This window comes from Berghia stephanieae, chromosome 1, assembly GCF_034508935.2.
Source record: "Berghia stephanieae isolate SIO BIC M18660-M18661 chromosome 1, UCSD_Bste_1.3, whole genome shotgun sequence".
NCBI lineage: Eukaryota > Metazoa > Mollusca > Gastropoda > Nudibranchia > Aeolidiidae > Berghia > Berghia stephanieae.
This window is the reverse complement of record NC_088360.1, coordinates 124,666,601-124,694,536: the sequence shown is the minus strand read 5'-3', so window position 1 is coordinate 124,694,536 and position 27,936 is coordinate 124,666,601. Positions and strand designations below refer to the sequence as shown.

The window sequence follows — 27,936 nt, the reverse complement described above, 5'->3', positions numbered from 1 at the left end:
GACATAAGGACTGGGTTTGGTGGTGTCAAGTTTTGAATTTGAAAATGAAAACTGAAACTGTTCCATTAAAATAAGTTGGCTTTTTTGTCCGGCTGATTTTACTATTTAGTTAAAGTGGTCCTTGGTTATCATTTTCTATAACACTTTTAAAAGTGAACTTTCCTGATTTTCAACTGTTTGACTATCTGTCAGAAGCCAATTGTTCACAGTAAACAGCAAGCTTTGATATACCCTCTATTAATAGTTTGTTTGGTTTGTATTTTTTTTCTTTTTACTGTTTGTTTCAATTGATGTTAATCTAGGTCATACGGTTTTCTCATTTGAATTAGAGATTGATGTGTTAGGAGTTTTCTGTTTTGTAGGGAAGTTGAAACAGGTAATTTTTATTTAAGTTACGGACTTTTGAATTATATTTATATAGAAGTTTTCAGTGTATTTGACTAAACAATTAGATTGACGTTGTTTAACTACTGTAATGTACTAAACTGTTCAACGTTACATCAATGTTTATATTTTGCAGTTCAACTGAGGGAGGAAGCGTTGAAGGGAGCTGAAGCTGAAATTGCCAAGCTCAACTCAAGTAAAGAAGCAAAAGTTGATAAGTAAGGGAATGCAGTATCATTTTAATAAGTTTTATTGATGTTATTATCAAATGACAAAATATTTGTCCGAAAAGCAATTGAAAACTGCAAAGGATATAACAGTATTGTTTAATTGAGAGGCAATGTTCATTAATGTATGTTATTTTAACTGTTGTGAAAGTAATTCTATCATGAGAATTTATGAGTGATATTAATTTAATTTGTTACAATCTAGATCATTGAAACCGTTATGAGATTTAAAGTATAAGTTTTATTATGTTAAATCAACTGATTTAACTCTTATTTCGTTTGACTTGGTTTATTCATCAGTTTTTAAATCGCTAGAGTATTTGAATGAAGTTTGATAAAAATGAAATTTACTATGGTGATTTTTGATTTTTCATCAACAGAACATTGATGCATAACATGGTTCTGACTTGGCTCACTTCACCAGAGAAGAAGAGGCAGGAAATTGTACAGTTAATTGGTCATATCTTAGATTTCAGTCCTGATGACTTTTCAAAGGTATGTGGCATTGCCTTACTTGGTTGAAATTTAGGTCAAATGTTAAGTGAAAAAGATAGTAAATTTCATAAGAAATTTTCTGATATTTCTGTCATTGATTAAAAAAATATTGTCAAAATTCTTTGTTCTATTCTTTTTTTCTTTGACAGAGACAATCTTTTCACAATAAAAATCAAAATCAAAATAAATACACAGTATAAATCGACAGTATAAAATGTGCTGACTGTTTTGTCACTTATAAGGTAGGGGCCCGAATTTCGACACCCTCTGCGCTCGATTTGTTTTCAAGCTATTGACGTGCAGTTTGTACCATCAAATAGATAAATGAATTTTCTTTAATGTCATATAGATTAATATGTTCTACCTGTCCATTTACGTTCGCAATTTTCATTCTTTGAGATGTGTAATTTTTTTTCTGATGGTGGCCCTAATTTCGCCACTCTAGTGTCTCTACTTTCCACACCTACGTCTGTGTTCTACACATGCAGTGACGTATCCTAATTTGGATAAAAAGTCCACTGCTCATTTCTCTCAGTCTTATTTCAATATATTATATCTTTACCTCACCAAAGTGATAAATCATGATATAAAGTGAGATAATTTGTCCTTAAGTATGCATTACCTCTTCTTTTTGTTCTCTCTCTCTCTCTCTCTCTCTCTCTCTCTCTCTCTCTCTCTCTCTCTCTCTCTCTCTCTCTCTCTCTCTCTCTCTCACATACACACATTCACACACACGCACACACACATTTTATATATGTGCAAATGGCCACAATGTTCAATTATTTTACACAGGATTCTTTGTAATTTAACTGTAAACAGATACATTAATGACCCTCTATCTCAAAGCGGTGTTATGTCGGCGAGAAACATTGATTTTGAAGTTGAAATTACAAAAGTTGATTTGAATTGATTTGGCCCAATGGAGAGAATGGATGTAGTTTATTATTATTTTTTTATAACCTGCTTTAGGCTTGGGGGGCCTGATAGCTCATTCACACGTGCTTCACACGCAAATGGACCGTGATCGTACATTTTTTAATTGGCGGATGTTGAAGCGGATTTCGTGAACCGTAAGTTTACTCATGAAAAAACTAAATTTTCTATCCGTTTTTTAATCTGAAAGTAAGTAAAACAGAAAGAAAATTTATTGACGTTTAAGATGACATCGATGTTTTTATGTTCGAAAACATAAATTTAGCTGAAAAACAGGTTTGAAAGCAGACTCTCTAAAAGGGCCAAATTTGGGCTTCTTACCTTAGTTACTTTTTTATATTTTTTTCTCTTCAATTTTATTAGTTTACATTTTTACACATGTGTATGAACTTGCTGAGATGAATTTCAAACAAAATAAAGTTTACTTATATTAATCTAACTATTGTCAGATTGAATCGGCTCACAGTCAGGATAATCTATGGATTGGTTTCTTCAAACGTTCTGCACCAAAGTCTACCCCAACAACACCCAGTAAAGTTGATCAGGTACTTCCAATACCTCTGATAAGGTCCAGAAGCTAGTATGATGATTAAGATACTCTTTTATAGTTCAAAATGTTGCAGGTTCAAAATCCATGTCAAGTTTTTAAAATTTTTCTTCACAATCTCAATTGTTTTGAAGTTTCACATTTTATAACCTTAAATTTATTAATGTTGTAATATTTAATCACAAGTGACTTTTTATTTATCCTCCAGCTAACTCATTCTTTTCACTCTTAAATGTTAAATTGAAAATAATTATCAGTGTAAAATCATTCCACTAATATGGAAAGCTTTAAAGTGTAACCTTGGAGTCAAAGTTAAACAATTTTTAATAGGAGCGTTATAGTTTGATATTGCATTTTTTTTGTTGTAATTGTTATATCTTTTCAGACTTGAAAGATTTATTTACCTTAATCGATAATAATGATTAGTGCATAACATTTACCTTTCCCTCTTACTTTCAGTCATTTTCCCAACTGTTTGTGAAATTCCTGGAGAAGGAGTCGTCACCTGCTCCAGCTCCAGTTCAATTGCCTGTGGAGGCAATGGCAGCAGAAGCACAACAGCGACACAAAACCACATTTAATCCATTTATGGCTCCACGACATGTGACACATGGGAACGAGGGTCTGGGTTCATCATCTGGCCCTTCCTCCCATCTTCTAATTCCTCAGGATAACCCTCATCCTTCCCCTCTGTTTGCACCCGTCACCAGTGTTTCCAGGGCAGGAGAGAGCGCCATCTTGAAAGATGTTTTAGACTGGAAAAGGTGACCCATGGCACCTCGTTAGTTGTTTTTATTTTGTGTTTTACAGAATCATGACTGATGTAAAATTGACAACTGTACATAGTTAATCAAGTGGCTGTATGTAATTTATTTATTTCTTGTTTGGGGAAAAAAAACTGTAGACAACATTACTAGAGGGATTTAAATTTTGCACTGCTATTGTGTAAGATTAGGGTGTTTTCTGAAAAATACATACTGCAATTAAATATGGAGAAAGCATTAACAAGTTATAGGTTCAAATCATATTCTAAGTCAACATCAGTGTAATTCATGAATATTTACTTTTACATCATCATACTTTTTTCAGTATTCTGTCGACCATTTGTGGTGGGTGAAGATCCCTTCAGGGCAGATGAATGTCTACATTGTCCCTGAGGTTTTAACTCTAACAGTCTTTTTATGTTTTTTTTATTCTGTCCCCCTATATCACTTTTCATTTCCATACAATTTTCTGTCCTTGTTTATGAAAAAAAATAAATGGTTTTGTCTTGGCCATGCATTGGATCTTTTGTCAGTATGATTGTAAGGGACAGTAAGATGTATGTTCCCCCCTCTCCTCTTCCTCTCGAGAGATAATATTCCGTTCACAAATGTTAACTCTCTTTTTTGGTATAACCTTTTTAGAAAGGATCCTTTTACTGTCTTAAGAAAACTAATCCCCTTTGTTTTACTTTTTCTCTGGTGTTAGCACTGATAGTCTCTTGACTATTCCATCATCTACTACATTACTGACATTGATATGACCAAAAAGTTGTTTACATTTTAAAACTATTGATTTTTTTGTTGTTGTTAATATATCATGTTAAGATCACGAAAGTACCCTGAACATCAATTAAATTGCTGCAAATCTATGTTTTCAGATTTTGTAAAGGGCAATATCCGATTTACGTATATCCTCGATTATATTAGTAAATTTATTGCTTACCATGCTAAGCATGGGGGTGAGGGGCCTTGGATAATCTTTACATTTGAACGTCTGGTACCAACTTAGAGATTATAAGAATACAATATACATATCGATTTGTAAGCAATAGAGATTTTAAAAAAAATATTCCATAACATTAGATTAATAAACATGTTGTACAATAATTTGAGGGTCAGTTTTTCTATACTTGTTATAGTCAGTCTACTTTTATTTACTCTCGCCATATGATACTCATATTGTTCCTGTGTATAGTTCTGACTTCAGAAAGGCACCATTATTTTTCAGGATGTAAGTTTGAGAAATAGCAGGGTTGTGTGAAATGATATAATATTATGTAAATTGGCATTTATTACTTTAACTTTTATGCTGTATTCTCGAAAAATAAAATGTTTCAAATCAATAAACTTACTATTGTTTGTCTCTTTCCTTGACTCTGGGTGGAATTACTCTCAGGATGAGGGAATGTTTTCTCCATGAACTCAGGGAGATATAAAATGTCCGTCCTCACCGTTTCTTCTATCCACCTATATATCTTATTATCTTTCTTGTGGCTTTATATTCTTAGAGAGATCACTCTGGTTGACTTGTTGCAGGGGAATGTTAGCTTCCCTCCCATGATGGGCAGGAGGTCACTTACGTATATATATAATTTTTTTTTCTCCTGGGTTGAGTTCTGTCTATGTCTAAGAATGGGATTAATTGACTTGTCCTGGCCCCTGCCACAGTAATTGGCTGAGAGGGAAACAGTCAACTGTATAGTATCAGTTTTGCGAGATGGTATTTTTTTTTCCCTTGTAAATAATGTTATATACTGATAGCAATAGTTATATTTTTTTGTTTTGAACATAATCTTGTACACATTTGAGTGGGACCCTGTGCTGGTATCTGGATGAGGAGACTTTAAGGTGCAACAAGTCAACCAGAGTGATCTCAAACCAAAGTACATTGATGGAATATTACTTCTGTTCTCCATTTGAACAATTCCTCTTCATCTTACTTTTTCTTGGGGGCTTCTACTTTGTTTTCTATACATTTTTTTTTTTTACTTCTTTTTATTTTATACATTTTTTTTACTATCTCATTTTCTTCCCTTTTACTGGTGCTAATATGTGTCGCAAGTGCCGTAAAACCCTTTAAAAAAAAACAAAACAAACAAATAAAATGTTAGCTTCCCGAGTTCTGCTATCTCTTTTATCAATTCTCTTCATGATGAGTTCTTTCACTAGAATGAGACCATTTTTATGATACTGTGCTTTAATTGCATAACTGTTGTTTTGACCTTTTTAAGCGACACAAAAACATACACAGTAATTTTCCAAGTTTTGATTGTCAGATAGAGGATTTTTTTATCTCACTAATTTAATAGCACAGTCTATAGTAAACCATGACTTTTTCATATGGATTGAATGTATCTTTACTTAGCAGAAATATGGTTTGTTAAAATTTTCAGTTACGGAATGTGAACACAGTAGATTTAGACATCTTCAAGGGAAGATTATCAAACAGCTTCAGCCTAAACACCAACAATGATTACCACATTCAACAACTCTCTCCACACTGGAATACAAATACTCAGAATTGGGTCAATTTTGAGTAAAATTCAGATTCAGATTGAGAGGCACACAACACTGTTGATTTGGTTTTATCCAGGGTCTTCTTGGTCGTTTGATGAGAGGGAGCCAAAGAAATGGATTAATCTTATCTTTGTAATGGATATATATCTCCTCTATAGAAACCATATTTTATTATTTAGTTTATCTGATAAGAGACGCACTGCATGGATATATTGCTCTTTTGGTGTTGCCTTCTCTTCTTTTTTCTTTAAACTTTATATAAACGTATATGATTGTGGATCATTTGACAGAAATCGTCACATAAATGGGTGTTTATTTATGTAAAATATTTGTTAAAATCATATTATTTATTTGTGATTTTATTCTTAGTAATTATAAATGTATTTTTAGGCACCATTTGAGTTTATCCCTTTTTGTGGCTAGATTTGTAATTTTGTTCCTCCCAGCTTCAACTCCCACTGGTACCCCGTCTTCCATAGTCCCAAGTTCATTTCCCTCCGATATCCTCTTCCCATAGTCCCAGGTTGACTCCTAACTGGTGTCCACTTCCCCAAGTCCTTGGTTCACTCCACACTGCTGACTACTTCGCATAACTTTGGAAGGTTTCGGAAAAAATGAAGTATTCTTCTGGGTTCACTCGCCACTGATGTCCAAATCCCATATTCCCGGCTTTACTCTCCACAGGTCACACCTCCCATAGCCACAGGTTCATTCCCCATTAGTGCCCACCTATAGTCTCAGGTTCATTCCCCTCTGGTGCCCACCTCCCATAGTCCAGCTTCAATTCCCGTTGGTATCCATCTCCCATAGTCCCAGGTTCACTTCCCTTTGATATCCTCCCATAGCCCCAGGCTCACTCCCCACTGGTGTCCACTTCCCATAACTTTGTTGTTTGTTTTGTTTGTTTTTAAGGGTTTTACAGCGCTTGCAACACATTTAGGTCATATTAGCGCCAGTAAAAAGGAAGAAAATGGGATAGTAAAAACATTCAAGGCGTACAATTAAAAGGAAATGAGGAAAATGTAAGACAAGGGGAAAAGGTTCAAATAGGGAACAGATGTAGATTCCAAGAGCACACAATCAGTGTACTTAGTTTGAAACCACCTAAAAGTCTCACCCAGACACAAGCACAAGTCCCCACTGAGAGGAATACACTCAAATGTTTACAAATCATATGTTAAGAATAAAACAAAATAACAGTACATAATAGAGTGATGATTTACAAGGAAAAAATATCATCTCCCAAAACTAACTATATAATTGACTGTTTCCTTCCCGCTAGGGTATCTCTGGCCAGGGCCAGGACAAAATCAAGTTTGTTTTTAATTTTTTAATTTTTTTTTAAGGGTTTTACGGCGCGTGCAACACATTTATGTTATATCAGCGCCAGTAAAAAGGAAGAAAATGGGATAGTAAAAAGTTCTAGAATTACAATTAAAGCACCCAAGAAAAAGTAAGACATAGGGGAACTGGGAACAGATAGGGATCAGATGTAGATTCCAAGAGCATACCACCAATGCACTTAGTTTGAGATCACCTATAAGTCTCATCTAGACACAAGCACAAAATCCAACAAAGAGGAATACACTCAAAAGCTTGCATTATATACATTAAAAATAACAAATATAATAACACATAAAAGAGAGATGATTTACAAGGAAAAAAATATCATCTCCCAAAACAATAACTATGCATTTGACTGTTTCCCTCCCAGCTAGGACTCCGGCCAGGGTCGGGACAAAACCGAGCAATCTCACACCAAGACAAAGACAGAAAGCAAGTTGGAAAACAGATATAAGGGGATAGAAGACACGGTAAGTACCTCCCTGCCCACTGTGGAGGTAGGGAACCCCACCCAGACAAAACCAAGTAAAATCATTCCAAGACAAAGACAGAAAACATGGCGGAAAACAGATATAGTGGGATAGAAGACACCGTAAGTGCCTCACTGCCCACTATGGGAGGTCAGGAACCCCACCCAGATAACTTTGCTGGGTTTCGTCTGGCAGCTACGGATTTCGTAAAAAAAAGAAAAATCCTAGATTCTGGTGTGCCCTGTTATAGACCAATGGTCATTGTTATGTCAACACGTCGTATTCCATATTTAACTTCTAGGCCACAATTCAAATTTAAAGCAGGTTAGAAGCAACTTTTTCCAACGTTTGGGGTGTGAATTTTTTAATATTTTTTTTTCTTAAAACAATATGTTCAAAAATAAAATTCCCTTTTCAGTCTCAGGCAGAGCTTTCCTGACCGATATACATATACATTTAAAACCGACTGTTGCCTTTCCAAAAGATATATGAAAAATATTCTGTTAAACAACATAATCATCCTTTTAGGGGATTATACTTAAAGACATAGACCACTCTACTCTCTTGTTTTTTGTTTTTTTTTACAAAGTACAAACTAATGTTTTGTTTTTGGTTTGACTTTTTTCTCTCCTTCATTTCGACTGGTACAACTTTTTATTTACTCAAAGATCATAGTGACCAGAAAAAGGAGATAACAGTAATAGACCAATTAAAAGAAAGGATATCAGTTCAATTAATGATAGGTGGTAGATAGTTTTGACAATGTTCTCTTGTCTAGAACATGAAGTGGCAGGTACAGAATCTCAACTTACTAATTTAGGGCTTTTGTGACCGTGTTAGGCCATTTCAATGCACTGAGAAAGGGAGATGGATGGAAGGCAAAAGAAAGGACAGATTAATAAAGTGAAAAACAGTGAAACTGTATAAATGGTTAAATCAAATGAATTGATAGCCCGGAAAGATTTTTTTTCTTTTGTTATTAACAATTAACGAACTGTTAATGATTCTAATGAACCCAATAATGCTGCTATATAAAAAGAAATTCTTCCGTTTCCATATTTTTAAAATTTGTTCTTTCTTTTAAAAAAATAATGAATTACATTTTCTTGATGTCACATACTTTAGCTCCAACTGAACTGTAGCTTTATTTAATAGTATAATCACATCACTTTATGACTTAAGAAAAGTAATGCATTTATGGTAGAAAATTCCAATATTCATGGCAACCATTCTCCATAATATATACATTTTTTCTTCATTTCTTGTCACAGTGCTTAGAGATAAGAATATCTAAACCGAAAAAAGATTAAGTCCCTTGTATTTCAGTTTCATCGATTTGTACTATTTAAAGCAAGTTCTTCAATGCTTGTAAAGTAAGAGAATGGTAAAATAAAAGATAAAGGGGACTTGTTCAATGAAAGTATGAGAGTAGAACCCAGTGATAAACTAATGTGACCATTATAAGATCACCGAAAGTCCATGAGATTCCAGCACAAAATCTCCCCCTCCTTCTTCCTGAAAAGGACACAGATAAATTGTTTCCAAGAGTAAATCCTCAAGGAAGACAAATGTCATCTCCCACAGCAAAAGAAATGCAAATTCTCATCCAACTACCAGCTCCCCTCCCCCCTCAGCGAATCAAAGCACTGCTTGTTTCTTTCCTGACAAAGGCAGAAACCACATGAAAGGGATCAACAGACAGTGTTATTCAACTAAACGTAGAATATGGTCGTTTATAACAGCACAAAGGTCTGAAATAAATACAGAACTCGCTGGATGCTAGCATGCCCTGCAATACGACACATTGGAGCTAGGTGACCGAATGTATTGGTTACCTCCCATGACCATTGGATTTCGGAATGCTCAGATTCTAGCGGCTTTTTGGCCCTAGAGCATGCTAGAATCCAGCAAGTACTTTATCTAAGACTAAGTGCTTTAGAAATGAATAAATGCATCACAAAAATATAAATACTAAAAAAAAGGTCTTCGTTAGGCCAAAGGACTCCATCCAGGACAAAACAAAACGACTCATTCCTGGACAAAGACATATAAAAACAAAACAAACAAAAAACAATGCAATTTCAAATTTCATCTTACGAATGACTAGATTTTATTTTAAACAAATCATTTTAAATATCGTTTATCTCTAATCAATCAAGTGAATACTTCCAGGGATCATTTTGTCGGTGTCTTACTGAATGGAGGTCCTCGACTTCCTCTTCAGAGAGGCCAACCCTTGCTGTCTCTTCTATCTTTAGGACTTTTATAATGCTTGCAAAATTCTTAGATTCCAGGAAAAAGGAAGCTGGTGGGAAAGTCAAAAGGTTGTAGGCCTCAACTTAAAAGTTTGTTTGTTTTTAAGGGTTTTTCGGCGCTTGCAACACATTTAGGTTAAATCAGCGCCAGTAAAAAGGAAGAAAATGGGATAGTAAAAGGTTCTAGAATAACAATTAAAGCCCTCAAGAAAAAGTAAGACATAGGGGAACTGGGAACAAATAGGGATCAGATGTAGATTCCAAGAGCATACCACCAATGTACTTAGTTTGAGATCACCTATAAGTCTCATCCGGACACAAGCACAAAATCCAACAAAGAGGAATATACTCAAATGCTTACATCATGCATTCAAAATAACAAATATAATAATACATAATAGAGAGATGATTTACAAGGAAAAAAATATCATCTCCCAAAACAATAACCATACATTTAACTGTACCCCCCCCCCCCCCTCCCCCAGCTAGGACTCCGCCAGGGCCAGGACAAAACCAAGTAATCTCATTCCAAGACAAAGACAGAAAGCATGTTGGAAAACAGATATAAGGGGATAGAAGACACAGTTTGTACCCCCTGCCCACTATGGGAGGTCAGGAACCCCACCCAGTCAACTTAAAAGCAACCAGGAACAAGGAAGATACACGAAGACTAGTTAAGTGTGAATAAGAAGCACAGTGCACCTCGGTTACTCGGTAAATAATGTGGAAATGTTTTGTTACATTTCAATGTGGTACTAAATTATAATTTCCAAAATGGATCAATAAGTATATCTTCTGTTATCTTACAACAAAGTCGTTGGGATTGGAGATCAATGTCCATTAAAGAAAAAATGTCACCTACTTGAAAATATTTAATGTTGATAAAAATAAATGAATTGTCACAAGTATCATGATACTTAACCCCTCATTGACTGGGTTAATAGGTTAAAATTAATGGGCCATCTCACCACATTTCTCCCCCTACCCTAAGGTTTTCCATCTCAGAAATGCACTCTTCTTGCTTCCATGAGTCACTCTTCATCCTCGACAATTTTCATTGTCAATGATACTTATATGCACTCAACCTCGAGTATGCAAAGAAAGACAAAATCATCCCACTACGATGTTACTGTGACTGCTGCTGACACTGAGTCAAGCCACTGCTTGCAATACACTCACTACACAAAGACAGAGAGCAACATTGAAAAGGAACACAGAAATGGGTGATAGAAGACATAGTAAGTGACCTCCCTGCCAACCGTGAAAGGGCCTGTTATCCCAAGGTTTTAATATTAATGCCTTTACAACAAAGTTTACAATAAGCTTCACTGGGCACATGCCGCTTAATAAACACTTTAAAATCAACATCATGTAAACACGAATTTGAAAGTAATATTTTCAGGAATCACTTCAGGGGGAAAAAACCTTTTGGACTAGATATCAAGATTCACGGACAAGGACAGAGTTCTATGATTGAGCTCTTTCTGCAGTTTCCACAGAAAGGTTACATTACTTATATCTAGTACCTAGACCTCTACCTCTTTCTACAATTTTCACAGAATGTGGGTTTACATTACTTATATCAAGTTCCCTAGGCCTTTACCTCTTTCTACAATTTTCACAGAATGTGGGTTTACATTACTTATATCTAGTTCCCTAGGCCTTTACCTCTTTCTACAATTTTCACAGAATGTGGGTTTATATTACTTATATCTAGTTCCCTAGGCCTTTACCTCTTTCTACAATTTTCACAGAATGTGGGTTTACATTACTTATATCTAGTACCTAGACCTCGACGTCTAGTCTAAATTCATTCACCAAACTAAGAAAAATCCTTTAGAATGAAAGCAAAAAGAAAATAAATAGAAATCTTTACCATCTAGAGATGGATCTGTATCTGAAATTTCGCAAAGACACAAGAACAATGGGAAAAAAAATTGGCTCGCTTCAGATTCACAAGCTGTCTTTCAAACAATGATATGTGATAAGAAAATAAGCACACATGAGTATAAAAGCTGTTGTGGCAATCAATACCTATCCACCTAAATGTATGAATAAACAGAAAAAGGATGGTACCATCTAGCAAATAATTGGTGTCGATACGTCCAAATTGTTATAATTAGTCTTTGTCCAAAGCATTTTCACATATTTTTTGGTCAAAATTAATTTCCAATTTTGTTTTGTTTTTCAATATATTTTTTCCCAGTTTTCAATGTCTTAAAATATATGTTCAAAATTCCAGGTTTTCCCAGTTGTGTGAAGAGACAACAATTGACCTCCCTGGCCAATAAGGTGTGTCAAGGACCCACCAACCAAGAACTGGGACTGAAAGCTGCATGGAAGAGGACAATCGATATAGGGCTTAGGGTCATAAGGAAGACATGAATTGACTTTAACAATATATCAATCGGATGGGGGAGTTTCAGCTACTTATTCGATTTCCTCGTCATAGTTATAAAGCTCATAAGAAATTTATCAAAAAAAAAAAAAATAAATAAAAAAAACCCAAAAAAAAAAAAATAAAAAATAAAAAAAAAAAAAAAAAAAAAATATATATATATATATATATATATATATATATATATATATATATATATATATATATATATATATATATATATATATATATATATATATATATATATATATATATATTGTTGAGAAAAGATCACAATTTTTAAATGTGTTCTGAAATGAGAAGATAATGAAGTTTTTCCTTTACTCTTTCTATTTTTTTGCTCTTTAACCCTTTATAAAACTAGCCATGTTCAAAGGGTTTGAAGATGCTTGTACACTTTGAGTTTCAGGCCTAGTGGAATATTCTAAAGATAATAGACGAGCGTCTAGACATACTAAGCATTCCAGACAAAGAAAGGTAAATTTAGCTGAAACAGAGAAACGGAAACTAAGAGCAATATATCTGTGCGTCTAGTATGTGACAAGCCAAAAATCTCATCTAGAGGCAGGCACAGGACCTCAACCAAAAGGGACACAATCATGTATGTGTAAACATATAATAACAATAAGCTGCAGAGGAATGGTTTTCAAGGAATAAAATATCTCAAAAAGGTTAAATACATCTGTTTCCCTTTCATTGAAAGACCCATGGCCAAGCCAAGATGAAAAAAAAAAGTCTCAATCCAGAAAAAGAACATAAAGCGACAAGAAAAGAACAAATTGTTGAGGATAGATGAGATAGCAACATTCTCCACCGATGTAGAACCCACTGGGCAAAACAGCTAAGATTTCCTGATCCTCAGCAGAATTTCATCCATTGTATAAATGCATTTTTGAATCTTTCCTTAAATATTCTGATCTAACCGAATTCCATCTATATTTTCACATGTGCAGTAAATGGGGATTTTTATTGGAGTTTTTGGTCAAGCCATGTGTAAAATTTGTCTGACCTCTGTACACACAGACACTCTCACTTTCTCTCTCTCTCTATCTCACGCAAACACACATACACACAAATATCCGTTTAGATTATTCAATTAATGCCAATAAATCTCTACAGAATCTTATAACATCAAGCAGTTTATCAACTATTCAAAAATTGAATGGCTGATGCATATAGACATATTTGAAAAAGATAAAAAATAAGAATTTTTTCTCTGCACATTCCAAGCAAGGGAAATGAAGTACAATCACATGAGTGAGGCACGTTGTTAATGAAACAATTATGGCAAAACAGGGGAGATAATGGCAAGGAAATAATGTTATGTGGTTGGAAAAGGACCAATAAGTAATTTTTTATTCATTGTGCAATACTTGCGCCCTACACTCATTGAACTAAGTTTATACAAAAATGGATTTCAATGAACAAAACAATTATATTCCAATTATTTCTTCTTTTTTTCCCCCATCTTTTGGGAAAGCATTGGTTTAACACATTTGTGTGCTGATTTGGCAAAACCCGTCAGATGTCTCATGACCTAGTTTTGAAGATATGAACGAATAAAGGTGAAAAATTGTTATCTGCAGATAAATTTCGTTTTTTCACTTCATCGTTTATATTATCCAACCAACTAAATTCTCATGAAAGATTTTACAATTTGAAGCTTATAGATAATTTAAGGAAATCATTTTCTGAGTACTATCAAAGCGAAATACTTTCAAAATTGACTCTATGGTAGAGGATTTCAATTCAGCACTCAGAAACAAAACTTTAACCAAACCCCAGCATATTACATATTATTCTTTTTGGCATTGTTCTCTGTTTGAAATGCAAGTCAGTGCGCATGAATATAAGCTACCATTGAGTCAGTCAAACGACTGTATAGCTGAAAAACAAAACAAGAAATGTGATAAGCAATAGTCGAACATTCCATTCACTGTCCTGTGTGAAATAGTGTCATCAATAAAATCATGAGACTATTGTATTTTTCTTTCAATTATATATCATAATGTACAATATAAGATACCTAAAAGTCAATATAAATATCTGAAAACTAAAATAATATCATGAACAACATAGTCACTATGACTGAGATAGCAGCACAAACCTCCTCCTATTCAAGTATCACGTCACTTAGTCAAGACGGCAAAATAAAAAAAAGGGGGACAAATAAAGATCTTTGGTTTGTGTTACTTTTTATTTTTGAGCATGAATGCGGTGTGCAAGTGCTGTTGTGATGATGATGTAACTATTTTTGAAATTTGTAGTAAATATTTATGTCTTGTCTTTAAAAGCAATTTTCTCTGTTTTTTAAATTGTGAATAACTTTGGCCCTATTTAAAATAATTTTAAAATCCAGACTGTTTGGAAATAGTGCTTCTATTCGAATATGTAATAACATGTGATAAGAATTTTTCAGACACCTGATGGGTTTTGCCAGAACACCGAACATTTTATGTTATTATGGCATCTGCGAGAAATGATATTCTTTCAAAACTTGAGCATTTATATAGCGCAATATCTACTAAATGTGCTCAAAGCGCTTTACTAGGGGTTCCTAGCCATGAGCAACACTTAACATTTAGAATGAGACATGACACCTGTTAGGCGATATTACGATTTTCTTCCAACTAACACAAAGCTATTTAATTGCCAAGTACTCATTTTACACCTAAAAACAGTGAGAAAAAGTGAGTTAAGAGCCTTTTCCGAGGACTAACTAGTTGCCATTTAGAACGGGACTTGCACTCTGAACCTTCAGCTTCAAAGGCAAGTGCCATACCACTAGAACAAATAGCACACATATTTCATTGGTCTTCTGGATTTTTTAAATGAAACGAAAATCTAAGTAGATATGCCAAAACAATCTACTATGGCTACAATGCAGATTATATAATGTATGATATCATGATACTTTTAGCAAGTTTTCTCTAAAATTTCAATAAATTCAGAGTTAGTGGATCTCTAATACAATGCTAGTAAAAGTCAAATACTAGCAAAAAAAACCCCTGAAAAAACTTGAGCTTTTATAAAGTGCATTATGCACTAAACATGCTCAAAGTGCTTTACAAAGGGTCACTGACCAACAGCAACCGGAAACATATAGAACGAGACATGACACCTGTAAGGCGATATTATAATTTTTACAGACGGAGACAACACTGTTAATGGCTAAGTACTCATTTCACACCTGAATACAGCGAGAGAATGTAAGTAAAGAGCCTTTTCCATGGACTCAAATATGTACTGAGCGAGGCTCAAACCCAGAACCTTCTAATCCGAAAGCGAGTGTTATAGTACAAGACCACATAACCACACTATAAAAGAATTCATAAGAAATATGACTACTGTCATAACCAGGTGACATTCGTGGAGCAGAAACAGGTCCTGACAAACTGGCAGGTGAATCCTTATGATCAAATACAATTGTGTGTGTGACAGAGCTAAGGCATGATATCTTTTTAGTAGAATTCGTGATGGGTCAAAGACAATACAGAAACATTTTGTGTCATGACAAAACACACCCACAACTTGGATTTGAGGAATTTCTTGTACTTCGATGACTCAACCGTTTTCCTTTTCCTTTCCTCTTTCCTTGAGATAGCTGTTTACTTTCAGATTCATTAATGTCATCTTCATTGTTGTGTTGCACATCACGATCACCCATTGTACAAGCAAGGATACTCTTTGTACTGCGATAAGATGAAAATCTGCGAACACATTCATTCACATAATCTTCGTATTGTTTGTCAAGTCTTTGTGCTGCTGAAATTTGCTCTTGCCGTGCTGGGATTTCCACAGCTTTAGCACAATCCATTGAGCAGGCCCAGTGTTGGAAAGGTACACATGTATTGCCAAGGTATGGATTTTTAAAAGTGATGACTTTAAAACCTGTAAAGAAAAAAAACATGATTTTGAAATGAATACAAATCATACCGATGCAATAAAATGAAGTAAATTTGTGATATTAACAAAAATTGACAATAGAATTTGCCTTATTTCCTGAAGTGATTGAATCTTCAACTCCGGGAATTTTCAAGGCTAAAGCCACACTTAACCCATTTAATTTTATACTACCCATGAGATTTCAACATTCATTCTCTTAAACCACCCGCTGAGTTTCCAAACTGGTCATCCCAACCTGCCCGTAACCTCCCGATGGAGATATGATTGTTGTATACCTAAAAATGGTGGGAATCATTTTTAAATTTCAATTTAGATTACTCCCAGGTCAAGACAATTAAATAAAATGAAAGTAGCTTTTTACCTGATGAAAATCTGTCAAACGATGTTGTTGCTATGATTTAAAAAATATAACAAAATAAAATTTACACTAGAAAATGGTTATGGCATTTGATAATCTGAATTCCTTGTGGAATAACAACCTTTTAGTTGATGATAATGATGAAAATGTTGATAATGTTGATGAATCAGAAATTGATATTGCCACAAACTTCTTTAATTTTAACCCACTTATCCCTTTTACTTTAAAACTCACTTGATGGTAAAATTATTATTTTTTTACACACAAAGAAAATCAGAACGCCATAATGTCATATATCAAAATAAATGTAAATCTTTCTTCTCTTTTAATATCACTTTGACCGGGGAACCTGTCAATTCCATGAGGGATTATCAAGTACCAGGAGAAGGCAAACACTTCAACCTGGTGGGTCCCCAGGTGGTGGATAAGGGGTAGCTGTGCAACAGCCCGGACCAAATCATGGGAGGCTCTTTGGCAAGGCCGAGTACTCATCAGCCACCCTGTGCTTGGGTTACAACACAAACTGGAGAGATGAACTTCATCAGCCTTGGTTGGCAGGAGAAGGCCACTCTAAACAAACCAAAAATGGTGGAACGGACTCATGAGCCCTGAAAGACAGCCAGTCTAGGAGTGAATCTCTAAACAATCCTGACCCTCCAAGTCTGGGGGTTGAGCATAGGGCAAATGACCCAATCTCAGAAAAAAACATTGTTACAGACACTGACAAAGAAACAAAGAACAATAAGTAAGGTAGGAGAGGAGCAATACCACAGAATTCTGGATCGGCAGTTCATAAATTGATGGAACTGGTGACCCAGGGCACTGTATATATGGCGGGTAATGGTCAACTCCGAGAGGAAGCCAGCAACTAGACACCATTGTCTCTTCTTCAACCCAAACAAAGCATTCTACTGGGAACCTGGAATGTTAGGATACTCTACCAAATAAGCAAGCTAGCACAGGCCACAAATGAAATGAACATTTATCAACTGGACATGATGGCAATATGCGAGTCATGGTGGGTTGGCAATGGCAATAGAATTCTTGCACCAGGCCATACAATTATTTATTCAGGAATTTTAACGGTGTTGCTCTTCTATTATCAAAAAAAGCAAGAAAGACTTACTCTACTACAATGGAAGCCAATGGGGGAATAATTGCTCAAGGCAAGATTCAACTCAAAATATGCTAAATTGACACTAATCATTTCTTATGCCCCACAAGAGGATAAAAGTGAGGACTAGAAAGAAAGCTTTTATGAATCAAACAGTACAAGAGAATCCAAAGCATGATGCACTTATAGTGCTTGGTGACCTAAACGCAAAGGTAGGACGAGATAATGAAATGAGAGAACAAACTTATGGGACAGAAGGTTACTACAAGACACAAATGACAATGGTGAATGACTGATAGAATTCTGTGAAGATAACAACCTAATCATTTAAGGCACCATTTTCAAACATAAAGAAATACACAAGTACTCTTGGACTTCCCTTGATGGTAATACAAAAAAAACAAATCGACCACATTGTGATCAACCAGCTCCTTAATTGCAACTAGAATATGGCATGGTGTATGAAAAATATCACTAAAAAGTACAAAATTCATAATGCATTCATTATATAACACACAGATACAGATGAAAATGAGTCTATATTCTGATCAAGACAAGAAAAAATAACAAAACTTGTTCTAAATAATACACCACTAGTGAAGCGTGTGGTTTAGATGTCTAAAAATGCTGAATTCTTTCCTTGGCTAGAGTCTGTCCTTGGATCCAGTCACTTATTATTAATCTGTTTGGTTTTGTTTCTGCTATTATTCATTTTTGGCACACACTCTTTGACACATTTATCTTAATCTCCTATTTCCAGGTACACTACAACACAACCCAGCACAACAATCCTTTACAGATCTCAGTTTTACATAAAAGAGTGATCAGGAAACTACTTACCACTCCTGCTTAATAGATAGGCTGTGTTACAGTAATAACATATATTGAAGAGGTTATATATGTCAGCAATGTAATCTTTCAGAGCAGGTGTAAAGTTTTGATCAGCAAAAAAATTCTGTTTTGATCCTATGACTTTTTTTGCGGCCCAGAATTGTAGACTTTCATACTTGTTGTAGACCTAAATTTTAAAAAAAAAAGAAGAAAGACTGGTTTTCAAGATGGTGAAAAAAAGGGAATGTGATGAGACCCATTAATACCTGCCAGCATGATGAGCGAACCAGTGCCATATCCCAACAACTTTAGAATGTGTATTTCTCATGTTTACAAGGGGTATCTAGTTAGGCTTTCACTCTCCAATGCGTATTGTCATTGTTTTATTCGTAAACAGTGCTCAAACGCCATTTAACAAAACTAAGAATAAATTTTTAAAAATAAAGTACCAATATGATAATATCGCACAAGAACACAGATGAACACATCAAGTTTTGATTTTAATTAAAATCCATGCAATAATCCTGATGAGCTTTGAATACCCAAATTTTTACTTAAATGCACCAAAATTTACAAGCACTTAAAATTAGTATATCTGCATCTTGCGATATAAAAATATAAACAAAAATCAAAAACAAACAAAAAAACAACCAGGTATTAACCACAATAATATCAAAATTGGATTGATGTTAACAAAAATAACTAATTTTTAAAATGTAAATAAAAAAGTAAAAGAGCTGTTATTGTTTTCCCGGCTATTCCAAAATACTGTTAGACCATAAATATCCATAACTGCCCCCATTTGACTGGCAATGCCTGATATCAGTTAACCTCCACTGACCTCAGACAGTAGCTAACATGGAAGGTTAATGGAACATTGAGAGCTCAATCCACCAATAAACTTCTTTTTGCAGTGGTTTCAAATGAACCACTAATTCCGTGTAGTGTTGGAAACATGTGTTCTGATTGGTCGGTAACAAAGCGATCTCATTGGGAGGAGAAAAAAAAGCATTTTTTATTGGTTAATAGTCAGAGATGACGATGATCGGGTATCAAGCCTGCTATTATTATAATGATTTCGCTAAGTAGGGGTTTTCCTAAAACGTATGTCGCAAATTTGGGTTTTATTACCAATAACATATTGCAAAAAAAAAAATCAGGACCAGAGGTCAATGTCACTATCCAGGGGTTGTCGTTATTCAGGGGTGTCATTATCCAGAGGTTGTAACAGAAATTGAACATTGCAAAATGACCTGGTAATTTTTACGTTTACCTAAAATTAATTTTGACAGATTTGGATTGTGTAAGAAAACAAGTAATTAAAAATGTATTACATATTAAAGGAAGATAATGTCAGAACTGAAAATATACAAAATAATAGTTTCTACTGTAATAACTACAGATCTAAGTATTTCCATCAAGACAGCAGAGACAGTGATGCAACTCTGGGAGTGTTACAACTGTGTTCCTGCTCTGTTGTGAAAACCGTAGGCCATTCATTTAATAGGTATGTGATACACACAGTCGACTGCTTATAAATACAAATCATACAACCCATTGTTTTCCTTGAAAAAAAAATAAAATCAACTGCACCTCCAATCAATAAATATTTACAGTTCCTAGATGATTATCTTCATAAAACCCCAATGTTAATCTGTGTAAAACTTACGGGAGACTCACACACTACAGGAATAATTCGTAGGTTGACATCAGTGTGATACCACATGAAAGTTGATTTGAAGTAATTGTGATTTCCATGACGATGAACTGTTTTGAGACTTTCCAATGTCGCTAAAAATCCTGGTAAAGCATCCAATAGATTGTTGTCTGTATACAGAAATAAAGAGAATGGGAGTTAATCAAAACATGAAAACAACTGATATTTAATAATTCAACTTCATATATTTAAAAAAGTGTCTGAACAGATGTTGGGGATTGTCTTGTAAGCAAGGTAATCAGCAGTATAAAATATCCAGTCATATCCTCTAGTCTAGGAAGAAAGTGTTCTACCACAACATCATCTATGTTGACCAACAAAAAGTAACTTTTAGAGATACATTGTAATTGACTTTACTAGTTCATTGGAACTGACTATTAAACCCACAAGTTGCTAGATGTAGGGGTTTCCAATATCTCCTTAACTGTGCTTATTTATAAATAATATAAAAATGAGCACTCCCAAACGTAAAAGTGATTGAAATTACAATTTAAGACATGCCAGATTTAAGAAAGACTAAAGAAATGATTGTTTCAGTTATTTTCAAAATAACTTGATTAAATATTAAACAAACTATTCGACTTCATATGTCATTTATCTCATCTTTATGGTAGAAAATATAATCTTGAGAAAACATTTTTATCATCACAATAAAACAAAACAAGTAATAAACTTATCTACTGTTTTTTTTGTTTTTGTTTGTTGCTTTAGGTCTCTTCCAACACAATTGAGGTTATATGAGAGACCGCTGAAACAAAAAAACAAGCAATCTAACAAAAATAGTACAAATGTAAATCAAAATCATAACCTAAAGATATCATAAGCTAAATTATACATAACCAAGAACAAGCAGGCAGAAGATTTACAGAAAAAAAAATATCCCCTGTCAAAAATACAATCACAAACCAAAGAAGCAGGATAGGCTAGTAAAGAGAAGAAGAAACGACATCACTATCGGATCGTACACCCATGCGAACATCATAGGTATATGATTCAAGGGTGATGCTCCCATCCAACCACCCGCTTATCTACTGTCATGAAAGCCCTCCAAAATAATAAATAACAATCATATGATGCAAAAATGAAGGTTAAATTATTCCAAAAGCATTCAAATAAAATACAAGCAGTAATATAAATAATTGATACAGGTATTATAAATTGAAATGTCAGCGAGACTGTATGCTAGCAAAGTATAAACTTACCTAATAACAATGTGTGAAGTCGCTTTAAAAATGTAAGAGAATAAGGCAATGACCAGACTGAAAGTTTGTTGTTGGTTAAAGCGAGATGTTCTAGTGAAGCCATCCTGCCAATATCACATGGTAAGCATACAAGGCTGTTGTATTTCAATGACAAGTATTTTACATTGGAGCATTGGAACATCTAGGGAAGTAAAGAGAAGAAGTTAATATTATCGAACATTAAAAAAATATTTTAAAAAAATAAAATATATATATAATATTTAAGAAGTCATAAATTTAAGCCATGCGTATGACCCACATATTTCTTTTAATAATAATAATATATTATATTTGTGAGCACTCTTCCACATCACGAGGAATTGCTCAGAACTCTTTACAGAGACATCAACAAATCAATTTGGAAAATAACAAAGTCTAAAGATGCTTTTTAAACATATCTTCTGATGAAGAATTCTGTATTTCTTTTGGAAGTTTGTTCCAGAGGGTTGGGATGTTTCTAGAAAAGGATCGTTCTTCACATGACATGTAAGAGTTCTTTCCTTGACTGACAATCTATTTTCCATCAGATGACTATGTTTTATCCATTTATTCATTCCTTATTTCATTTCAACCCAGTATTTTTGCTGATGAATAGTTTAAAAGAGTAAAAAAAAAATGCAATGCAAAACCCCTACCCAACGTTAGTGGGTAAAAAAATCTGATATATATCGCATTTTTCTCAAAACGATTATATAATCACCGTAAACATTTTTTGGGACTTGACCATTAAAAAAATTTTAATGCTAGAGCTTTGAAATTTGGAACTAAAATAGCTGATATATTACTACAAATAGCTGGCTACTTTCATTTGGTTTCTATTGAATAGTTTTGGGGTAAAACATATTTTTTCTTTAAATATTGTCCAAAAAGTGAGTAAATTTTATTCACCTTTCAAATTTACAACTATGCTTAAACTTTTTATAACAACTTTAAAAATCAAAATCAAAGAAAAATTCATAAAATGGTGGAGTCCCAAAAAAATTATTTATTTTCCAAGATGGCCACTATTTCCATGGCAATATAGTCGTTTTCATTTATTTATTTTTACCAATATTTTTTTTTACAAGATACCTGATGTATGAACATCACAAATTTGATCAAATAGTCGCAATTAAGGATTTTTGTATTTTTAGTATCGAGACCCCTAAAAGGAAGTTGAAATATCCTTCTTTATTCTTTTCTATCCATCCATATCAAAAGGATATAAAGCAGTATCTTTTTCTTTACACAAAAAGTAAATAGCACATGACATTATTGAATATTGCAGCTTTTGGTTTGGGGTACCTCAAACTAAAATAAGTTAGCAGAAAAAATATGAATAATGCAAAACTAAATCTGAAAAGAATCTTAATTGCTTTTAAAAAACACAGAAACGTATATATAGCAATATCCACTAAACATGCTCAAAGCACTTTACAAAGGTTCCCTGACCAAGAGCAACATGTAGAATGAGACATGATGCCTATGAGACAAAATTAAATTTTTTTCCTACAGAGACAACGCTGTTAATGGCCAAGTACTCATTTTACATCTGAGTATGGTGAGAGAATTTGAGTAAAGAGCTTTTCCAAGGACTCAACTATGTGCCAAGTAAAGATCGAACCCAGGACCTTCCAATCCTAAAGCGAGTGTCATACCACGAGACCACATAGCCGCGTGCAGAAGCATGTGCAACAATGTTCAAAACTGGGCCTTCATGAGGAATTTTCACAAATTTTTAGATTTGGATAAAAAGTTTCTAGTTTTAACAAGTTTGAGTGCTTTCTGTTTTTATAACATAATAAGTTTGTAATGATTTATGCCACAAGTCACAATCTTAGCAGTTTTGTATTTGGGGAATCATAATTTATGCCACAAAGGTTAGATACGATATTCAAAATCATTTGTCCTTCCAAAGTGATCAGTTATAAAGGTAAAAAATATGCATTTGTAGTCATATTGAGCTAGATATTTAATTCTCCTTTGCAATGGTTAAAATACATTTTTGAAGACAACAGTGATGCAGACACGGATGCAGGCACAATAATGGACAGACAGAAACATACCCACATACACACACACAGACTTAATACAAAAAATTTTTAATCTAAAAAAGAGAAAGGAAAATACAATAATAAAGGCTAAATGACAGCGATGTCAGAAGAAAAGTAAAAGGAATCAACTCTGAAAATATTTGAGGTGACTATTTTTTAAAGAGAATTCCTTGCAAGTATTTTCCTAGCTTCACACTAATTTTCTTTCGACAGTAAATATCATTAGGATCAATCACCTCTCTTGGAAGTCTATTGTCATCACCAAACTTGAAAATGCTGTCAAGACTCAAAACTGTGAAGTTGTGTAGATTTAAGTAACGAGTCATAAGAGTTTCTGAAAGGAAAAAGTGATTTTATTGAATTAATTCAATTAAGATGTATTCAAAAAGAAAATACTTATTAAGCTTTCTTTACTATTATACAATTGCCAATATTCCCATGTTGAATTATATGGAATAAAGTATTGGAAAGAAAATAGCTACTGAATTACCATAATAATAATAATAATAATAATAATAATAATAATAATAATAATAATAATAATAATAATAATAATATCAATATAATAATAACTTCAGCTTTCATATCGGGCAATATCCACTAAATGTGCTCAAGTGATTTCCAATGGGTCCCTAAAAAACAGCAACACTTAACATGTCGGATGATAAATGACACCTGTTAGGCGATATTACAAATGCTTTCTCGAACAGAGACAACATTGTTAACAGCCAGGTACTCATTTTACAGATGAGTAAGGTGAGACAATGTGAGTAAAGCACCTTTTCAAAGGACTCAACTATGTGCTGCTCAGAGCAGGACTCGACTCAAGATCTTCCGATACAAAGGTGAGTGTCATACCACTTGACCACATAGCCGCACAATTATAATAATAATAATAATGATGATGATAGTAATAATGTAATAATAATAATAATAATAATAATAATAATAATAATACAGTCCACTCCAGATAATCGCAACACCTTGGGATCAGCGAAAATGTTGCGATTAATCGAAGTTGACTTTCCTGTTCACTATTGCAACATTTTACACACACATATGGTAAACTCAAACCAGTTGTTGTAAATATTGTTCTTAGTCCACCACAGACTGAGCAATTGGATTGAAACAAAAACCATATGGCAGCCCTGTATAGGTTTGCCAACCAAAAGCACTATGATGCAAGCCGACATTTTATCCAGATGTGGATTAACTTTCACTCTTTTGTTCTCAACATTTGTAAGAGTCAATGAGATTAGCCATGATGATACACAATAAGCTCTCACCAAACTCGTTGGTCACAATACACAGTTGTCAATCCCAAAACAAAGAATATCGCTCAGTATCTCTTTACAACTGTCATTATCTACCTGTTGTCAAGACTATGTCCAGCCCCCTCCCCTTCTGGCAGCACTGTTTTGGACAATCTGTCAACTTTTCGAAATATGCTGTGAGATGCCAATTAAAAACCAATACAGTATTCCAATTAGGATAACACGAGGAACCAACTGCTTGATTACATCCTCAGATATTAACCACCTGATGGAAGTAAAGTTGCTTCATTGGAAAAAAGAGAGATTCAATCAAATTATTAATCGGTTTCTCAATCGACAGTCCAGAGTCCTTATCTACCATCTGAACAGCAGCATCCCTGCATAATAAAAGTATATTCACTTTTAAATTTCTTGTATCTCACATAAAGCACCTCTGTCTTATCATCTTTTAGTTTCAGTGTATTCTCGAGATCTCACTCATAAACAACATAATTCAATATTAGATCTAATCATTTCTATAAATTTGATATCCTCTTTGTTATCTTAGGATTATGCTTGTTTTTATAGCCAGCTCCTATGTTTAATATGGTATTATTTTTATTCAATAAATCAAATAAAAGTGCTGAAAAGCAAAAGGCTAAAATTGTAACTTGTTTTAATTTTTTTTTCTTCGAAATTCTACCTCCATATTTTGGGTACTGCTTTGCTTTCTCCCTTTCCATCTCTGTCTTGACTAACTCAAGTAAATGCTTTGGTCGTCTATGCAGCATCACAGACAAAAACCAGAGATCTTGCTGGATGTCCTGTAATGAAACGTGATCAAAGTTAGTAATCACATATGATGAAAAATAATAAAACAATCATCAAATGAATAATTACCATTAAAACAGAAAGTGTTATTCAAATGTACATTATACATTGTCGTCGTAAATTCTTAACTTTATATTTATACATTTTTATGCATGCCACATCTGTAAAGTAATTTCCATTTTTTGGATGATTAAAGTATATTATTATTATTATCATTATCATCATCATTATTATTATTATAATCATCATCATTATCAACTAGTAATTCAGCCATCTCCTTTAGATGAATTTTTTTTAAAAGAAAGAAAGAGAGAAAAAAAAAGAAAAAAAACCCAGAAATTTAGTTAATTCTAACACGCAGCCACAGTAAAAAGTTGCAGATGTCACCAACAACAGGAAAAGTTGGGTTTCGTGAAAATAAAATTCGTGCCTTTTCCCGAAATTTCCCTTCCATGAAATAAATGGAAAGTTAACTTCATTTTAAATACAATACAATAATACACAATTATCTACTTAATATACATAAAATTAAATATTGATCATGCGTGAAGAAGAGAGACAAAGTAGAAACCAAATTTATTATCTAACTATGGGGTAAAAAATAATTTTATAAGAAAGAAGAAAAAAAGTTGAAATGCTGATAGGATCCGGGGCACCTCAATGGATACTTTAAGGCTCATTGCTTTTCCTAAACAAACTCCAGGAACAAAATAAACTTTCTGAATGTCTCTGTGACAATCAGATCACTTCCATTCTAAGCAATTTGACCAGATTGCAAAAACATTGAGCTTATATATGGAATAGCCAGGCAAACTGAGTAATCTACATAAAGAAAATTCCACAAAAATTATACGTATGTAGAACTAGTGCATTTCGAACAGTAAAGAAGATACAAACAGTTTTTTTATCATAAGAATAAGAAATGAGTGCCTGATATAAGAGTGTCATAGGCACAAGCTTGTTTAAACCAAACAAGGAGGCAGCCGTCCAGTTCTTCTAGTCTTGGTGTCTTGAGGTGTTTTCTGCCAGATTTGAACTGTCTATTTCTGATAATGGCATCTTTGTCTTAAAAAAAAACAAGTATACAATATTCCAGATCAAATATAACCCCTGCATTTGTGGTTTAGCCTTCCTCATATTTTCAATTTCAATTATTATCTCAGTCTTTAATTCATTCGAGAAGCATTTCCTTTGGTTAGAAGAAAAAGTAGAAGCCATTTGCCTTTGTCATGTTGGTGTTAGTGTTATATATGAATTAAATTTGTGAATCTAAAACTTGAAGTGGATGAGTATGAATGAGCATCTAAGATTGCAATGAATGAATCACACACCTGACCTACTCATTCTTTGGGTCGAAAAATCTCTTTCTTCTACCTGACTTGCACCACGTTCCTCTTTCTTCATTTTGTTCTTTTTAGAAGCTATTTTATTCAACTTTGTTTATTACTTTACTTTTGACCGTCCACGGTCCACAGCTTCTACTTCTAGCAGCTTGTATCGCTTTGAATAAAAGAAGTGTGAGATGTTAAGCAAAGCAAAGTCAAAGTCTTTATTTATCTAAATTATTTCCACCTGACGCTGTCTGATGAGAATCTGGTGTTGACAGCATGTTAATTTTAAAATATTAAAAACAAAACAAAGCATTGTAACTGTAACAACTTCAATAAATTCGCTCACCACAAGACCCAAGTCTTCAAGAGATTCCAAAGTGTGAAGAGTTGTGCCATTGTCAGCAACGCAAGATACATCAGTTGCACCATTTCCTGGATCAGCTCGTCTCCATATACGTTCTCTCCATTCATACCAGAGAGCCGGTTCGAGTTGAAACCGTCTCAATAAAAGTAATTCAAAGCCTAGAAATGGCTGATTTGTGTCTTCATTGATTTCACGGTCTTGCACTCTCGTCGAAAATTTACTGTTGCGGCTTTGACTGCAGCCCCAGCTCCACAACCGCTGCCCGGTATCTAAACCATTGAATGACTCATTCATTATTCTTTATATTTGGTTCAATTTGGAGAGCTTCTGAGTGAATAGGTTCCCAGAACGGGGATAGCCTACTCTTCTAAAAATGCAACTTGCTCGTACTCATCATAGCAGTCACAGTGGTTGTTTTCATTGACAAACCAAGGGAGAAAACCAGAATAAATAAATAAGGAAACGGAATTATATAAAAGTTGTCTGTCATTAACCATGATTATAACGAAATTCATGATATTCAACACTGAATAAAATACAGCATTTTAACATGAACAATCATTTAAAATTTTCAAAATACTAATTCTTGTATTTTAGAAAATCGCCAAATTTGATAAAATTGT

General features: G+C 33.9%; 2 protein-coding genes across 13 annotated transcripts in view; one reads left to right on the top strand and one right to left on the bottom strand.

The window, feature by feature from the left end:
• Positions 1–4,697, top strand: part of LOC144963026 (uncharacterized) — a 98,684-nt gene extending 93,987 nt beyond the window's left edge. For all 12 annotated transcript variants that reach the window (XM_078896602.1, XM_078896601.1, XM_078896600.1 and 9 more), the window contains 4 exons: positions 521–602; positions 992–1,106; positions 2,489–2,584; positions 3,046–4,697. In XM_078896602.1, the coding sequence (XP_078752728.1) occupies positions 521–602; positions 992–1,106; positions 2,489–2,584; positions 3,046–3,354 (602 nt within the window). In that variant the 3' untranslated portion in view covers positions 3,355–4,697. The remainder of the gene's footprint in view (positions 1–520; positions 603–991; positions 1,107–2,488; positions 2,585–3,045) is intronic.
• An 8,755-nt stretch (positions 4,698–13,452) lies between these two features.
• Positions 13,453–27,743, bottom strand: LOC144963021 (uncharacterized). The gene is made up of 7 exons (XM_078896589.1): positions 27,296–27,743; positions 25,491–25,611; positions 23,771–23,868; positions 21,463–21,643; positions 20,213–20,370; positions 18,553–18,730; positions 13,453–16,225 (listed from the first exon to the last, which is right to left on the bottom strand). The coding sequence occupies exons 1-7, from the start codon at positions 27,605–27,607 to the stop codon at positions 15,843–15,845; spliced, it is 1,431 nt and encodes a 476-aa protein (XP_078752715.1). The 5' UTR covers positions 27,608–27,743; the 3' UTR covers positions 13,453–15,842.
• Between the last annotated feature and the right edge of the window lie 193 nt (positions 27,744–27,936).

What these genes read in the sequence shown, in the direction of transcription:
- LOC144963021 (XM_078896589.1), bottom strand. Translation starts at nt 27,607, where the DNA reads ATGAATGAGTCATTCAATGGTTTAGATACCGGGCAGCGGTTGTGGAGC. An exon ending in GCAGTACCCAAAATATGGAG is followed by an intron (nt 23,869 to 25,490) that starts GTAGAATTTCGA and finishes TTTTCCTTTCAG; the next exon opens with AAACTCTTATGACTCGTTAC. An exon ending in ACTTCACACATTGTTATTAG is followed by an intron (nt 20,371 to 21,462) that starts GTAAGTTTATAC and finishes TTCTGTATACAG; the next exon opens with ACAACAATCTATTGGATGCT.